At 50.9% G+C, this 16725-nt stretch overlaps 6 protein-coding genes across 6 annotated transcripts; 3 read left to right on the top strand and 3 right to left on the bottom strand.

Annotated features, from left to right (window-relative positions):
* Window positions 1-441: 441 nt before the first annotated feature.
* Window positions 442-1911, top strand: A1O9_02678 (uncharacterized protein; the record flags this gene model as incomplete). The annotated part of the gene is made up of 3 exons (XM_013408249.1): window positions 442-582; window positions 661-831; window positions 883-1911. 3 exons carry the CDS (start codon window positions 442-444, stop codon window positions 1909-1911), a joined length of 1341 nt encoding a protein of 446 aa, XP_013263703.1.
* A 468-nt stretch (window positions 1912-2379) lies between these two features.
* On the bottom strand, window positions 2380-3571 carry A1O9_02677 (uncharacterized protein; the record flags this gene model as incomplete). Its single annotated transcript, XM_013408248.1, has 4 exons — window positions 2380-2483; window positions 2563-2839; window positions 2896-3064; window positions 3123-3571. 4 exons carry the CDS (start codon window positions 3569-3571, stop codon window positions 2380-2382), a joined length of 999 nt encoding a protein of 332 aa, XP_013263702.1.
* A 1654-nt stretch (window positions 3572-5225) lies between these two features.
* A1O9_02676 (uncharacterized protein) lies at window positions 5226-6692 on the top strand (the record flags this gene model as incomplete). Its single annotated transcript, XM_013408247.1, has 1 exon — window positions 5226-6692. The coding sequence occupies one exon, from the start codon at window positions 5226-5228 to the stop codon at window positions 6690-6692; it is 1467 nt and encodes a 488-aa protein (XP_013263701.1).
* Window positions 6693-7218: 526 nt separating this feature from the next.
* Window positions 7219-8523, top strand: A1O9_02675 (uncharacterized protein; the record flags this gene model as incomplete). The annotated part of the gene is made up of 1 exon (XM_013408246.1): window positions 7219-8523. One exon carries the CDS (start codon window positions 7219-7221, stop codon window positions 8521-8523), a length of 1305 nt encoding a protein of 434 aa, XP_013263700.1.
* Window positions 8524-8742: 219 nt separating this feature from the next.
* A1O9_02674 (mannosyl-oligosaccharide glucosidase) lies at window positions 8743-11139 on the bottom strand (the record flags this gene model as incomplete). The annotated part of the gene is made up of 1 exon (XM_013408245.1): window positions 8743-11139. The coding sequence occupies one exon, from the start codon at window positions 11137-11139 to the stop codon at window positions 8743-8745; it is 2397 nt and encodes a 798-aa protein (XP_013263699.1).
* Window positions 11140-11564: 425 nt separating this feature from the next.
* Window positions 11565-16021, bottom strand: A1O9_02673 (PEK/GCN2 protein kinase; the record flags this gene model as incomplete). Its single annotated transcript, XM_013408244.1, has 2 exons — window positions 11565-15755; window positions 15809-16021. The coding sequence occupies 2 exons, from the start codon at window positions 16019-16021 to the stop codon at window positions 11565-11567; spliced, it is 4404 nt and encodes a 1467-aa protein (XP_013263698.1).
* Window positions 16022-16725: the final 704 nt, after the last annotated feature.

Raw genomic sequence — 16725 nt, 5'->3', positions numbered from 1 at the left:
CCACTGTTTCATGTTTCGTGTCCTCAGTAAGTTGGCCTAATTGGCCCTTGTTAGGAGTTTCTAGGGGTTTGAAAACCCTCTACATGTCATGCCGCCGCCGTCTCGTCTGACGCCAAAGTGTTGCACCTTTACAAGAGCGGAACATGCAACAAACAAGCCAAACCTGAAGTAGGTCCCCGGGCTGTGGAGAAAGGCACTGTGACAAGATTGCACGATCCTGAGAACGACATACTGAATACCGCAGATGATGCCTCTGATCATGGCAAACTATATCTTTTCTACTTCTGGCGATCTTCGCATATCTCTCTCTCTTCGGTTTTGGTGTTGATCATTCCAACGTCATTCTTTGCTTGCACGCCTGTTGACCGGGTTCCATTCTTTTTGCCTGGCGCATCCATTCTTTTTGCTATTTCTCCATTGTTATTTTCTTGGCTTAGCATCATGGTCTCCTCTGTCTGGACATTCCTACTGGGAGCGGCCTCACTTGTTGCCGCACATCCTGTCGCTGGAAAACGCACAGTTACGGAGCTCAACCAGGCAGCCTTCGAGGAAGCCCAACAGCGAGACGACACAGCCACGAGGGTGTTCTCCTCTGTCCCGATCAAGGCAAGCTCTCACACTAGAAGAATTCTGCAGATCCTCGGCTAATGACGCAACCAGACATCTGATGGGAAGTGCTTGTTTGTTGATCAACTTTCTGGAGATTTCCGTGCGAACTTGACCCCCGTCCAGATTGGTGAATGCGATGGCGATGCTGGCATGGTCTGGGATGTTATCACTGCTGGGAAACATAACGACCAACCAGGAACGATGCTGATTGTCAATGCATTTGTATGTAGTCGTACATGAGTTAAAGATCCACTCTAACGTCGGAGTTCACAGACAGGAGCTTGCCTCAATTTTGACCCTCGGCGAGCAGCAGGGAATCAGGTCATCCTATTCTCATGTGGTGGACGTGCTGATGGAGGTGAGTTGTTGATTCTCCATGACGACACAGCGCACATAAATAACCATGAGTCGTGCGAAGGCGGTGCTGTGACGAACTCTCAGCTCTTCCCATTCGCAGGGAGTGCAGGACCCCTCGCTTTCACTCCTCTAAATGCACCTGGCACCTGTTTGACTGTGAAAGGCGGTGTCATCGACCAGGCTGCTTGTATTGCAGGAGATCCTAGCCAATCATTCAGTTTTGGAGATGATGTTCCCCCTACCAGCGAGCCCACGTCTTCGACAACAGTGGCTGCTGAGGAATCCGCAACCACAAGTGTTTCCGCCACATCGGCCCCCCAGGAGCCTACCACAACCAGTGATGCGGAATCGTCAATCACGTTACCCCCAACTACTTCAACAACCGCAGCAACGACAACTGCCTCTCCCTCCGTCGTCTCGGTCTCGAGGGCAGGTGGTGTTCTCAACCCCTCTGCAGCTGCGGAAGCAAATCCTCGCGACGACACTGCCACACGAGCATTCTCATCTGTCTCCATCAGATCTGCATCTGGCCAGTGCCTGTTCATCGACCGGACTGCAGGTGATTTTCGGGAGTTGCTAATCCCGATCGTCCTTCAACCATGTGATGGCTCTGTAGGCCAGCAGTGGGATTTCATCACCTCAGGAAAGCACAACAATCAACCAAATTCTGCGTTGATTGTCAGCGATTTGACTCAAGGATGTTTCAACTTTGACCCTAGGAGGGCAGCTGGTGATACGGTAATGATCTTCAGTTGCGGAGGAAGAGCGGACGGTGGCGGCTCCGTCACGGACAGCCAGTTGTTCCGCTTTACCGGAGGAGAAACAAGTCTCAAACTCCAACCGAATAACGGTGCAGGGAGCGTCTGCTTGGCTCCAAATGCGGATGGAAGACTGGATCAAGCAGCTTGCATTGATGATCCCAATCAGATCTTCACTATTGTATAGGCAGGTAGAAGCACTCGGGTCTCCGGAAACAGAACACAGCGAAGGAGCCCCTGATGCTAGTTCTATTCGACTCTTGTAAATTTATATCATATCAGGAGCACTGCGACTCATTCCGGTATCGATTCCCCATAAATCTCTAAAGAGATTCTCGTCGAGAAGACTAGCTGGAAGATGGCATGGAGTACCACTTTTGATAACTCGAAAGTCCCGATTGAAGCATGCTAAGTAGCGTTGGATAAGGGTTCATGCTTATCTGTCTAACCAAGTACTGTTCCTCGAAATGTACGACGGGGCTTCACAGCAGATACTTGCAAGCAATGATCTCAGACGTGGCGACACTTATATCACAGCTTCGGTGCAAATTCAAGCTCTTTCTTCTCGAACAAAGACACGGCATGTGCTGCCATCCCCCTTTTGAAAGCCACAGTCAGTGAATGCTCAATTTGCCTCAACCGCCAGGGGAACGACTTACCAGGATGATTGATAACCAGCTCCGGAAGCCCCGTAGTTGTGGATCAGCTGAATACCATTCCTCTGCTCACTCTCCACACGACCTCCCCCAGACCTACTTGCTGTTGACAAAGCGGTTCAGCAAAAGCTCGAGCGTGGTTGAAGAGCACCAGATTTCACGGAATACGGGAGAAAACTTACGACGCAAGCCGACGTTCTGACTGATGACCTGTAAGTCCTTAGGACTGCCGAGTTCTGGACAGAGTTGGCAGGCCCGTTGCTTTATCCGCTCTGTGCGACCGGCATCGAGGGTTTCATCCTGGTCGCCATCGAGCCGAACGCCTCCGATGATGATGCCCCCGCCTAGGGGCCGGGGAAAGACGTGCGAAAACTCGTTCTCTGGAAACAGTGATGGCTGACTCCAAACATACATCTTTTTGATGGGATTTTTGGGTTCACCGATGAGCAGGGTATGGCCCTTAGGACAAGTAAGAATGGTGAACTGATCATTCAGAGGTTGGGGCCAATGAATACCTTCGTGGCGTACATTTTCTGGTCTTCGACGCCACCTAATGTCTTAGCACCTAACCCAGTGCAATTGAAAACGGCCGTGGCAGCTGGGAAATCGGATATCACATCGTCAATGTGGCTGTACGAACGCCGAATGATCTGTACCTTGGCTTTCAGCAGCCTTTGCATAAGCCTATCAAAGGAGAGTGCCATAAGCCCCAATCGCCAAAGGAGATTCCAGAGGAGCATACCAACTGAGATATAGTCGGGAGTTGAACATAAATGTAGTCAACTCCATTCCCCATGCAGCACCAGGTGGGAGTTCCTCTCGCGGTGTCGGTCTGATACCACCCACAAGATCTTCAAACCATGGCTTCTTGCTCCGGTCCGCCTCTTCCCCATGGACCAAACGGAAAGGAAAGCGTTCGACACCGCTTTCTGGAAATTCATCCGCTATGCGTAAGAACCGTCCGAATGAGAACTGGTCATACCAGGCATACCGATTCCACTCGTTTTCAAAGGAGGTCCAATTAGCACCGGCTTGGGGAGAGCAATACTCTGCCTGCGCGACGTCACCGGGCAGAAATTTGGCAACCAGCGTGACCTTGATATTGGGGTGCTTATTCTTGAGTTCCAACGCAGTCGTGAGACCCGCGACTCCTCCACCAAGGACTACTACGGAACTAGATGCTGCAGGCATCTTTGATCGTGATGCGGAACGTTAAAAGGTACACGTGGAAAGCATCTTCTGGTTTGGAGGATTTAAGATATTGAATTTGCGATGCGCGCCTTATTCCCTATTCCGTCGGCGAAAGCAGACCACCAGCATCGCCAAAGGGCGTGCCGAATCGTTTTTGAATCGACTGATGTCCGTTAGTAACCGCAGCACCTATTTGAGACTATGGTGATGCCGCTCACCGATGTCCTCGGCGGCTACCAATGGATAGATTCTCCGTCGGGAAGCCTAAGTACCTAAGTACCTACTCATAGGTGCCCGTAATCTTCCTTCGAGTAGGAGATATCCGACAAAAGCAGCGCTGCCAAGTCCCCCGGTTCGTGCCTGGGTTAATCCCTTTTCTCTCACCCCTATGTACCTATACATAACATAAATAGGAGATAAGGCTCCTTGGATCTTATTATCAAACCCTACGGCGAACGTCCTGGCGAAGTCCTTGACTGTCTTGCTACGACTTCGCTCGTAAGCCTAGTCAGCGTGGAAAGTCGGAGGGAATCACAAAAAGTATACTTTTGCACTCAAGCCCTTCATGTTCCCCTTCAGTGTCCTCCGCAAATTCGAATACTGGAAATTATTCGGCAGCGGGAATAGCTTCTTGTCATTCAAGTAGTTTGGGTATTTTCGGATAATTCACTCCTTTGATCAGCCTGACTGAGCAATGAGGGTATCGCACAGTACATGTCGTAGAGGACTATCCAGATCCCCTTCGGCTTGGCTCAGGAGGAGCATGATACAGTCTGTTCGTCGAAACATCAGAGAAACTCGCCCGAGCAGAAAATTGGCCTCGTACGAGCACCCGGAAGCTTGTGTACTGATTCCATGGAGTCCTTGGCAATGGAGCGTGATGGATTTCCACCTCGCTAGCCTCTCCGACGTCTTCGAGGTGATGGAATATGCTTACCTGACTCTGGTATGAAATCAAAAAGGTTGAATAGAAGCCAGACTGAATTCTTCACAAGCACATGGTCTGATCGGAGAGGGCCACTGACGAAGGTGCGTTGCCGTCCACCCGGTCGATGTTCCCTACCTGGGTAGTACTTAGCGAGAGGGCTAACCTCGCACGGAGCACATAAGCATCCTATTGGTGAGGAAAGCCGTCGGTGATCCACCTCCAGGGACTTGGCACTGCTCTTGGCAGCTGTCGTTCTGGCATTTCTTATCCCGGCGTACCAGTGCATGCTTAAGCTGACTGTGATTTACCATGTTACTAACCATGGCAGAACAATTGTCCGCAAGTCTCCCATTTTCGTTGCCAATCGATTCGCCTGGCTATCTCTAACCTATCTGTGTGAGTGGTTGAGGATGCTGCATGCTTTCTGCTTGAGTGGTGAAGGCAGCGCTTCTGGACTCCATGAGCCGTATTCTCTCCTACTGAGCGCCAATGATCCCCAAGGAGCAAAGATTTAACCCCGCAGCAGACCAAGAGCATCATGAGTCTTTAAGAGCTCAAGAAGCAGTAAGTTTACCGTGAAGCTCCACCCCGCCGGTTTTCTTAAGTCGCCCTGAGAGTCCGCCCTCGCTCAGATTTTCTCCTTCTGGCTGTCCCTACTCTCTGCCAACTTGCAATCCGCGGGAATCAGTCTTGAGGTAAGGAAATTGTACAGCAGAAGCATTCGATATGCATTTGATGAAGTTGACCTTGGCCTCGCTGGCCGCTTCCCCTGTCCTGGCCGAGACGTTGTACAGTGTTGTCGTCTTCACTCGACATGGCGACAGAACGGCCAAATTCTTCAAAGGTTACGGCATGACCAATCTGGGTGCTACCCAGATGTACGAGTCCGGTCAGTACTATCGCGAACGATACGTGGAACAAGGGGCCTCTAACAAGGTCCTCAATATCTCTTCCGACAAAGCAGTCGCCAGCCAAATATGGGCGTCTGCTCCTGACCAGGGGATTCTGTATCAAACTGCGACCGACTTCCTGCAAGGTCTTTATCCTCCTCTCGATGAGCTCAACACTCAGCTTAGTACGGAGACCTTGACCAATGGCACTGAAGTCATGTCTCCGCTGAATGGCTACCAGTTCATCCTGGTCCATGGCGAGGATACCACAACTCCAGACACAATTTGGATCAAGGGTGATGATCAATGCCCAACCTACAATACAGCATATGACAGTTACCACGACAGCGCCGAGTACAAAGATACCTTGAATGCTACGGCGTCCTTCTACGAGAAGTTTCTCCCATTGCTCGGAGACATCATGGGGCCAGAGAATGTCTCATACGAGAATGCCTATGATGTGTTTGACCTTTTGAATGTTGGCTCAATCCATAACGAGTCAGTTGCCGAGAACCTTGATGCTGCTGACCTTGACCAACTGCGATATCTCGCCGACCACTGGGAATGGAATCACAACTATAACCAAACGATGCCTGATCGATCCATTGGTGGCATGACCCTTGCCGGTGGAGCGCTCCGCCAAATCCAAGACATTGTTGAGGGCAAGGCTAAGCTTAAGTTTAGCCTCATGGCTGGAAGTTATGATACCCAGATGGCATTTTATGGCTTGACCAATCTCACCGACGCAAGCCCCGACTTCTTCGGCCTTCCAAACTATGCTGGTAGCATGGCATTCGAGATTTTCAGTGAGGAGGACAATGCAGCGGCCTTCCCAGCCAACCCAGACCAAGACCTTCGAGTTAGATTCCTGTTCAAGAACGGAACCGCAGACGACGAACTGACTGCTTTCCCTCTGTTTGGCGGATCTGAACTCAGCTTGCCTTATGGTGACTTTATCTCAGAGCTTTCATCACGCAGCATCGCTGAGGTCAGTGATTGGTGCACTCTATGCCAATCTGATGCAGGTTTCTGCTATGAAACCCTGCATGGATCAGACAGCTCGACCTCAGGCTCCGGATCTCCAAGTGTCAGCGCCTCGAGCGGCGGCTCCGGATTGTCCAACGCCGCTGCTGGTGGTATCGGCGCTGGAGTCACTCTTACCGTTGTCGGAACCATCGGAGCTCTGGCATGGTTGCTCACACGCCGGAAGAGAACTGCTAAAGTCTCCCCGGCTACTGCTACCCCCGCGAGGCCGCTAACCGAGAAGAGATCGTACTCGAGTGCGAGCGATGTTTCTGTGTAATCAAAGACTATTCAGGACAGGCACGATTTCGAAACATTCACGAAATTCTCTCTAGGATGTACGAAGAATGTGACCACTCGATCTTCTATTTCAATCTGCCTCATCAAAATTTGCTGATAGTTCACGAGAGGGATGAGAATTAATCAAAAAAATGATGTATACTTTCACGAGATCCCTAGATAAGAATGAAGATTTATTCTTTCCTGTAATCCAAAAGACCTAGAAACATTCATTTCTCACTCCATTCATGGTTGCAGTTGAGTCAATGGGTCAATAATAACGCTCAGTTTAAGACTTGCGTAGTGGCGGGGATATAGCGAGGCTGACAACGATGTGTCATCCGCTAGTAAAGCGGCAAGGAGCAATTCCATATCACGTGATAGGCTCGAACAGCGTCAGGAAAGTTCTTCTGAAGCGCGGCTTGTGACTTCGTTATTGATTTCGTTTCTACACACTTCAACTTGCACATACACCTCATTCCAACGACGAACTCCTCCCTGCCGCACTCGCTGTACTACTCGCAGCCATGGCAGAAGTTGTGCAAGCGCGGACGACCTTCACTCCCAATTCACCATCACGAAAGCGCTCTGCATCTCCCGACCACGAACCCACCACCGAACCCCCGAGCAACGCCCTCGCCACCACCAACAATGACTCCTCTCTTACCTCCTCCGAACCGCCCACGAAGAAAACAAAACTCATCCGCCGAAAACGCCGCCCAGCACGACCTCAAGTCGACCCATCAACGATAAAATCCGAGCCACCTCCCCAAACCGGTACGATCTTCAACATATGGTACAACAAGTGGTCCGGCGGCGACCGCGAGGATGCCTACCTATCCAAAACTGCCGCACCCTCACGTTGCAACATCCGCAACGACTCCGGCTGGACGGCCGCCGACAAGACTCCGGGGAGTTTCTTCTGCCTGTTCTTCGCGCGAGGGCTGTGTCCCAAGGGCCACGAATGCCAATACCTGCACCGGCTCCCGACCGTGTTCGACGTGTTCAACCCCAACATCGACTGCTTCGGGCGTGACAAGCACAGCGACTACCGCGACGACATGGGGGGCGTCGGCAGTTTCACGCGCCAGAATCGCACACTCTACGTTGGGCGCATCCACGTCACGGACGACATTGAGGAAGTTGTCGCGCGCCATTTCCAAGAGTGGGGTGAGATCGAGCGCACGAGGGTGCTCACCGGCCGGGGAGTCGCTTTCATCACGTATGTCAACGAAGCAAATTCGCAGTTTGCGAAGGAGGCCATGGCGCATCAGGCGCTGGATAATAATGAGATCTTGAATGTGCGCTGGGCGACGGTCGATCCGAATCCACTGAGCGCGAAGCGAGAGGCCGCGAGGATCGAAGAGCAGGCCGCGGAAGCGGTTAGGAGAGCGTTGGGGGACCGCGCAGTGAGAGAGATTGAGGGGCGGGAGACGAGAGAAGAGAAAGACCAGAGGAAAATCGAGTCCGGATATGGTCTGGAAGGCTACGAGGCTCCGGAAGCCGTTTGGTACAACCAACAGAGGTACCGTGACCTTGAGGGCCAGAAATTGGGGGAGCGAGGTCTTCTCGAAGCGCCTCCTGGTCAGGACGGTGCGGATATCCAACATGACGCAGGTGATATAGAGCCTGCGGTGGTTTCGAATCAGCCTACTGGCCGAGCAGGACCTGCAGACAATGACCAAAACGGCATACTCTCGGGCTCTACGCTAGCTGCGCTGAAGGAATTTACTGCAGCTGGAAGAACACCGACTCGCACACAGCAGCCTGCGAAGCCCGCAGCGGCTGGCGGTCTTCTGGTGGAATACGGCAGCGATGAAGATAGCGACTAGTAGTACTACATTCGATGTAAATTAAATGGACTGTTCTTTTCTTCATTCCAGTAAGCATTATCCGAATGGTTGTTTTGCGTTCATAGCATGCGTACATATGGTATTCAATCTAAATAAACGGCACATGGACTTTTTGTGATCCCTATTCCTCGCACACCGAAACTTAAGCCCATCCACCTGTCATGACTTTTATCCTCTTCTAACCGTCGGGCAAGGCAATCACAGCTCGCTATGCTTGATGCCCGCCTCTTTGGCGAGGTCAGGCATGCGCATGATGACAACGACGAGACTCGTCCAGCCGGTGAAGTGCTGGGTGCGCTGGCCGGCGCCCGTCTCAGGGTTGTACTGTTCCCAAGCGAAGCCGGTGCGCTCCCACTCGTTGAAGACGTTCGTCACCAGGTTCGTCCTCAGCTCGGTGTAGATCTTGGTCGCCTGGGTCTTGACCTTGGCCGGCGCCGAGTCTGCCAGCGCGACGCGCAGCAGGTTCTTCAGGATCAGGTAGTTCATGTTCACCCAGATGGGCGAGCGCCAGTAGTTCTCCTCCGTGCCGTAGAAGGGGTCGGACTTCGAGAGCGAGCGGATCCCGTAGTCGGACCATAGCTCGTTCTCGTCGCGGATCAAGTTGAGGATGTGCGGCAGATTTGCGTGGTTCGGTGGCAGGAGCCCCGTCATGAAGGGGAACAGGCTGATATAGCCCTTGTGGCAGACGTGCACGGAGTCCTCGTAGTCGTCAATGGTCGCGTCGCAGTACGCCTTGTTTTCGGAGGACCAGTGCAGATCGTCGATGTTGCGGAGGATAGCTTTGTGTTGGGAGGTATAGTCTGGGGCGTCGTCCGATTCGGAGGCCAGTGGTGCAAGCCGGGAGAGTGTGTTGGCCATCAGCCCGACCCAGGAGATGAGGTCGGTGTGGAGCTCGCCAGGGTGCGGTGGTTGAGGTCGCGGGTAGTCATCCAGGCCGGAGGTCAGGATATGCTGTGGTGTGCGGCCTCGCCACCGGTAGGCTTCCCTCGTCGAGAAGGCCTCCCGGTCATAGGACTTGATATCTCCAAATTGAGTTTTCCGGAACCAGTTGTACTGGCGCTTGAGCAGAGGGTATAACTGTTGGAGTTCCGTCTTGACTCGCTCCGCCTCTGCGGAGGAGAAAGATCCTGCTTCCAGCTTCTCGATCAGCGTGTCAATGATGAGGAACAAGGTGGGTGGATTGGCGTAGTGAGGGTATTGGACTTGGAACTCTGCTGGGACTTTACTCCGTGCTTCCGGTCCAAGGATTTGTTCTCTGGCAATCCAGCCATCGGTGTCAATCAGATTGAACCAAGATTTGACAACGTCAAGAGTGATATCAAGATCCCACTCGATGATTGGAATGAGGTGGAAGCCCTCGTCCCACAGGAAGCCACGAGGAAAGAAGGGCCGTGATGGTACACTTGTGAAGAGCTCCACAGCTGGATCTTTGACAACTTCGGCTCGAGCTCGAGCTTGGGCTGTCTCCTCCCAGAAGCCTTCGTTGTCCTCATCGTACTCTGGAGCATATGATCGATCCACCAACGAGTCGCCGTAGAAATAGCCAATGCCACCGAATAAGTTAGAGAACAAGGACTCGGAGAGAGCGGTGAACTTTTTGTTGGTGAAGGGAGCCAGTGGCTTGAAAATCTCCTTAAACTTGGATTGAAAGGTCGTTGACGTTTTAGATATTGCCTTTGTCAAGCTGTCCGACGTGACCGTGGGTCCAGAGGCCGAGCTAAACAGGATGTCAAATTCGAAGGCACCAACAAATACTTTCTGGACCATGTGGAAATTGCCTGGGCCAGGATCTTGAATGATAGTAAACGTCTGCCACGGCGGGGGCATGTTTTCTTGTCCATATTCCTGGACGTAGGAATCGACCTGTTGTTTCAGGCTGGCAAACATGATATTCTTTGCCTGCCAGATCGCATCAGCTGGTATTTGCACGCTGCCCATGAGTGGCCGATCAACGGGCTTTTTGTCCCATGCGGGGTGAGTTTTGTATGGGAGCATATTCTCCGGTGATTCGGTGAACGTGAGGTCAAATTCACCAAGATCAGCAGTCTGGCCATGGATAGTCACGAAGCCTTCAGCGTCCGGCTCCTCCGATGTAAACGCAAGTTCCCCGAGGCCCTCCATGCCCGCATAGAAGACCAGGGTTGTGACCAGGGTTGCGGGCGCGTCTTCTCGAGGTACTCCCCTTACTCTTGCCGCCCAGCTCCCACCGTGTTGCCCTCCAGGAATCTTGATAAAATCAATTGTAAGGTCTATTTTATTCCCAGTGTCATGTATGACTTCGCGACCGCCATTGCGGGCATCGTACTCTTCCCAACCATAGCCAGCCATGCCCTCATGTTGCTCGCAGGTGTGTCGAAAATTGGTCTGGGCCGAGGTGTAGCTGTCGGTGTTCGCCCAGAGCAAGCCGGTGGTCAAACTCTTTGGGAGTCGCGGTCGTACACCGAAGTACAGGTTGGGTCTGTATGGACCCCATAGTAAAGACGAATTGGAGTCTGCGTCTGAGGCATGCACTGCGTTACCTGACAGGGAGAAGAGTATGCATATTCCGAATAAAAGTTTCCATCGGTACGTGAGACCTCTGGATGAGGGTGACATTCTGTCCAACAACAGAACTGCAGGACTGGTCAGTTGCGTAGTTCTTTGAGAGAGGGACACAATAATCTCGAAGTCGCCGCACTTTTTGAACACATGTGGCCTTGTCGCGCGCCTTGTCCTAAACGGTACGTCATCCAGGGGTAATATGAGTTGTACGGTGAATCATTTATATGCGACTACGGCGTACGACACTAGGAATGATAGGGATGCGACAGCCTTGCGGTCGACTTCAAGCACAGGCATGGTATTTATCCCATTATCCGACGCCAGCAAGAAGCTCTACTCTCTTGACGGCGTTCTTTTAGTGAGCTACTGGTTGTTCACCGAACTGAAGAACGCCGTAGACATCGTTCTACTGCGTATTATATAAGGAACCCTGGGAGGAGGAATTAATCGGATGCGCTTAACGTTCTCATGTAAACTACCTACTTCCGTCGTAGGTTGCGACGGAAGAACGCCACTAACTCACCCGCCCGAACCTCGTCTTCCTCCTTCGACGGGCTCCTCACTTTCAACCCCCGATCTCCTGCTCCGCCCCTCACAATGACCACCCAGTATCCAACGTTGTCCTTACACGCCATCTCTAGCTCCTCAAGGGAGCGAGATTCTTCTGACAACTCGGCACTAAAGCCGGCCCCCCATAACGTTGATACGACGTCAACGCACGTGGTTCTCAACGTGCTTGGGTCAAAACTAGTGACAACGATGTCACATCGGGTGAGAGCTGATGCAGCCTTGGGGTCCATCGCTGCAGATCGTGACGGTTTGCCACCCAGTAGACTCTGGGCCTGAGTCCTCGTGTAGCTGATGAGGTCGGAGACGTTCAATCGGAGGCCAACAGCTCGGACTGAACCTCTTTCAGGCTTGGTTTGATACTCGGCGATCAACGCGTCGTACCTTCCTCCCACCGCGAGCACTTTTCTCGTGCTAGTCTCAATGCATTGAAAAACGATGCTTCCTCGATAGAGATGTTCTGAATTATTACTGAGAGGAGCGATTCGGATTTCAGTCTGGACATTCATCCTCTTGATGAATTTAACAAGTTCTTCGAGCCGAGTCAAGTGTGGTAGAGCCCTGCTGAGATGTTCGCTTTCACCGAAGAGCTTGGTAAATTTGGTTCGTATATCGTCCAACGTACCTTCGCAGTTGAATCTAGAAAGGTCTGACACACAGGTCTCTGGAATGTTTAGAGCTGAACCACGCAGTAGTTCTCGCACTTCCTTCCAAGTGGTACTGCCAACATTGAGGTGGGAAAGTGCTTGTTTTACTTTCGCAAAGTTATTGTGCTTGATGCGACATGAATCCAAAACAATGTCGAGCAAGTCACCATGATTGAGATAAATCGTCCAGGATCGATTTGCCAATGCTGAAAATTCGACGAGAATCTCGTCAAGAACCTTGATCACCTCAGCTTCTTTGATATTCAAGTCTCGAGCATTGTGTGATACAATATCGAAATCAACCTCCGGAAACTGCAATGGCTCTTGTCCTGGTGCAGTAGTCCGGTAAACTTGACCAAAGCAGTAAGTCTTGGTATATCGGCAGCGTGTTTGTCCAAGTGATCGCGCAAGAGGGAGCGTAAGATCGGCTGGAAGTTGAACCACTAGTCCAGCGGGATCAACGAATATAGAAGCCTTTTCGTAAGATTCTGCTTTCGGGAATATGCCTTGTCGACTTTGTTCAGTGGCACCGTGTCGGCGGAAAATATCGCGCAGTTGATCACTCATAGACATTAACAACATTGATTCCCCAAATGAGACGCTGACGGCATTCTTGTCTTCCCAGGCAAGGTTTGAGACTGCACTATTTTTGTGCGCAAAAAGTTTGGTGACCCAGGATTGATATTCCGCCGGATTCTCTGCGGCAACTCGGTCAATGTAGCGTTGAAATTTCTCATCTTCCAGCGGCTCAGGTATCAAATCGCTGACCAATAGTTCTGCTGCTTGTGGTCGCAGGCTGACCTTGTGTTGTACCAGTTTGCGGATGATCTCGCCTTGCTTGCGGTAGGGTTCTGTGTCAAAAATGTCAGGGAGGGTTGGATTTGGTTTTCTGAGCGCGTCTAGGAGTACTGATCTCTCCATATCCGATCGGAAGGGGCAGCACATTTCGAAAAACATGATGCCAAGGGAGTACATATCCGCTCTTGCGTCGTACTTATTGCCGTGGTGGTACAGCTCCGGAGCAGTATATCCTTTTGTGCCGACCCCAGTGGATCTTCCAATGATCATTCCTGCTTCAGCCTGTTTCGCTTTGGACGTTGCTTGGCCAGTGGTAGCAAGCCCAAAATCGCCAATCTTAGGGTTATCATGAGAGTCAAGAAACACGTTAGCAGGCTTGAGATCTCGATGCACCACGCCGATACTATGAACGTGAGCGAGACCTTCGAGTATACGCCGGAACAAGCGCCAGACCATATCCAGATCACGATGCAAGCCTTCATCGATTCGATTGAACAATGTCCGCTTGTCGCAAAGCTCCATTTGGATATATAGCATAGCTTTCTCTGGGAGTTGCACAGATGGTGGGGTTGGTGGTCGGAAGGGATGCATAGAACGAGGTCCTGAAGAGTCTGTATAGAGTGCATCCGTGGAGGAACGAGCAAAAGGATCTGTAGGAGGACTTTCGCCAGTGTGTTCATCGAATGAGGTGGGATCTTGATCTGTTGCATGTTCGGGGTCTGTGCCAAAGACATCGTCCTCGTTATCCCAGCCATCTTGCTCATTTAATGAAGGAGGATCTTGATATCCAAACAGCCCACCGCTCGAATCACTGTACTCAGCCCCTTGATTTCGATAGATTGAAGGCTCCATGAAGTCATGACCGGTGCTCAGAGGCATAGCTTGTCGTCTGGAAACAACTTGTTGCTTGCCCTTCGCCCGAGGTGCAGGTCGTCCCAGGTTCAGATCATCGTTCTCGATCCAGGAATTGTAGTATCTGACGATGTATGGATGATTGAGCTTCGCTAGCAACGTGACTTCACCGACAATATCGTTCAGTTCTTGCGGCGATGTACTCTCAATTATTTTGACAGCGTAGAATTGGCCGTCCAGCTTTTGGCGTGCACAAACGACTTTGCCAAAGCCTCCCTTTCCAAGCTTCTCAATTTCCTCCCATTCATTATGATACTTGCTATCAGTCTTGTTGCTCTGCCGTCTCTGGCGCAACGGTGTCCCAGGCAAGTTGGGTGACTCTCTCCGAAATATGGCCTCGTGTGTTTTTCGGAAGAAGTCCCTATGAGACAATTCGAAAGGAGTTGGGCGCTTGACCGGGTTATGCTGGAAAAGATGCTCCAGCAATTTTTCAGAACTGTCTTCTAGGTCGGTACCTTCCAGAACTTGAATCGGTGAGGTGTATTGTTCCTGGAAATTGTTCCCGAGTGCCATTTGCAAGATAATCTTTCCGAGGTCCCAGATACAGGTCTTGTTTGTGCGTGTAGGATTATTGCCATTTAGCTCTGGGGCGACCCAAAGAGGTGAATCGCGTCCTACAGTAGCGGCAGGATCACGGGCCTTATTGACAAGATCTCGAAGCTTTGTACCGTATCCATCTGATAACTTCACGGTTATGCCACCACTTGAGGACAAGAAAATCAGTACGTTCTTCGCGTGGACAGCTGGATGAACATAACCTTGCTGATCGAAGAACATCAATGCATCCACCAGTTGCCGACCCCATGAGCGGATCTTGTTTGCGTTGAGTGGGCCCGAAAGCTCAAGTAAATCTGATAGTGATCCTTTGTTCGCATATTCTGACAATATTGCAAGATTCCACACCGCTGAACCATCCTTGAGATTCACATATTCCATCCTGTAGTTGATAAGGTCTACCACATTCTGATTGTGGTGCTCTTTTGATGACTCAAGAAGTTGCTCTATCTCCTCCATCCATTTGTGCATATCTGCTTTGGGAGCAATGGACTCTGGAATATATATTTGTTTCAAGAGCAACTGTGGTGCTTGGACTAGATCGACGTCCACCCGTGGTGCCACAATTGTCACCTTCTTGTCCTTGCGTTTGAGAATGACACTTCTTCCGGAGACAGCTTTGAATTTGAAGGGGGCGTTGGTGACTATATCTCTAGCAACCATCGACTGATCGAATCTGACAGGTTCTTCGGGGACGTCATAAAGATTGGCATTGTCCTCGGCAGTGGTTTTCCTCGAAAGGGTAGATTTTTGGCGGCGCTTTTTTTCACTTTCAACCTGAGAGACTAGAAAGCGTTCTTGCTTCTCAGCCTCTTCAGCCTTCTGTTTTTGAATTTGCTCTTCTCGCTCTTGAAGCATTTTCTTTTCCGTGGCTTCACGTGCTGCGCGTTCTTCTTCAAGGCTAAATTCAGTTTTGCTTGCGGCTTTGGCCGTGATTGTTTGGTCAAGTAGATCCATTATGGCATTGTTGACTTCATAGACGGACTCGGTTCCTTGATACAAGGCTGGATATGTTGTGATTATGTGCTCAATTTGCTTAGTCAGTTCATGGTCTTTTGGTTGTATCGCCACAATATTGATCTTGGGCGGTACTTTGGGGTATTCTGGCGGGAACTCGAAAATGAGTTTCACGAAGTAATCTTTATCTTCCAAGGATCCTACTCGCACTTGAAACGCTAAGTTATCCCGCGTCTAGAGTCAGATTAGGATACTGATCATTCAGCTGCTGTCACACAACGACTCACCTGCCAAGCGTTTTTGCGTCCGTGGATAACCTCAAAATCATCAGGATAAATTGCTCTCGTAGTGAGAAACTCATTGCGTTGGACTTCTGGATAGCCTTGAATCTCTTCCTCAAGCACTCGATGAGATCGACCAAACGATGGCTCAGCCATTGTTAGCGGTTCAGATTTCGGAACCTGAGGAACTGGATTTTTGGTTCGCTTTCGTGCTGGCATGGTGAAAGATTGATTAAGCAGCACAGTGACTTTTCAGTGAATACTTATGCGGTTGCTAGGTTCGATCAAACTCTTGGCATTTTCCCCCGACGAGGGGTAGAAATGCCTAAGTCGGTCGCAGCGAATGCTGCGACCACCTACACCATGTTCATGTTTCTCATTCTTGTCGTTAACAGTTTGTGTCATGGAAGAAAAAGAGTGAGCAATTTGAAGCCTGACTCACAAGGCACGGATATTCAGGAGGCCAAGACTTGTTCGGATCGGAAAATCTGTTTATCCTCAAAGGCTTCTCAAAACTCCAACTTCGCCGGCTTCCCTTTCTGGCTCAAAGCATCAAGAAAGAGGACGTTGGCTATCGTGTGAGTCCAGTCTATTATTGGGGACGACAAGTGTTCCGATCCGTGTTCAAGCGACTGTTTTTCTCGCCGGCGAAGCACCAGATTTGGGTCGGACTTCTTATCTTCCTCTCAAGGGCCGCAGATCGACTTCGGCAAGATGGTGAACATTACTGAGCGGATCAAAGAGTGCGGAGACGGTCCCTCTCTATGACGCGATATGGATTCTGACACTTCCACAGGATCGAGGCCGAAATGGCCAGGACTCAAAGTGGGTTGCTGCAGCTTGCCGTAGATCGATTGGCAAGATACTGATGGGTTGCAGAAAACAAAGCCACAGGTTCGTTTCAAAGTCAACAGATATATTCA

This window comes from Exophiala aquamarina (assembly GCF_000709125.1).
Source record: "Exophiala aquamarina CBS 119918 chromosome Unknown aczIA-supercont1.2, whole genome shotgun sequence".
NCBI lineage: Eukaryota > Fungi > Ascomycota > Eurotiomycetes > Chaetothyriales > Herpotrichiellaceae > Exophiala > Exophiala aquamarina.
The sequence above is the reverse complement of the archived record's forward strand: the minus strand, read 5'-3'. Positions and strand labels throughout refer to the sequence as shown.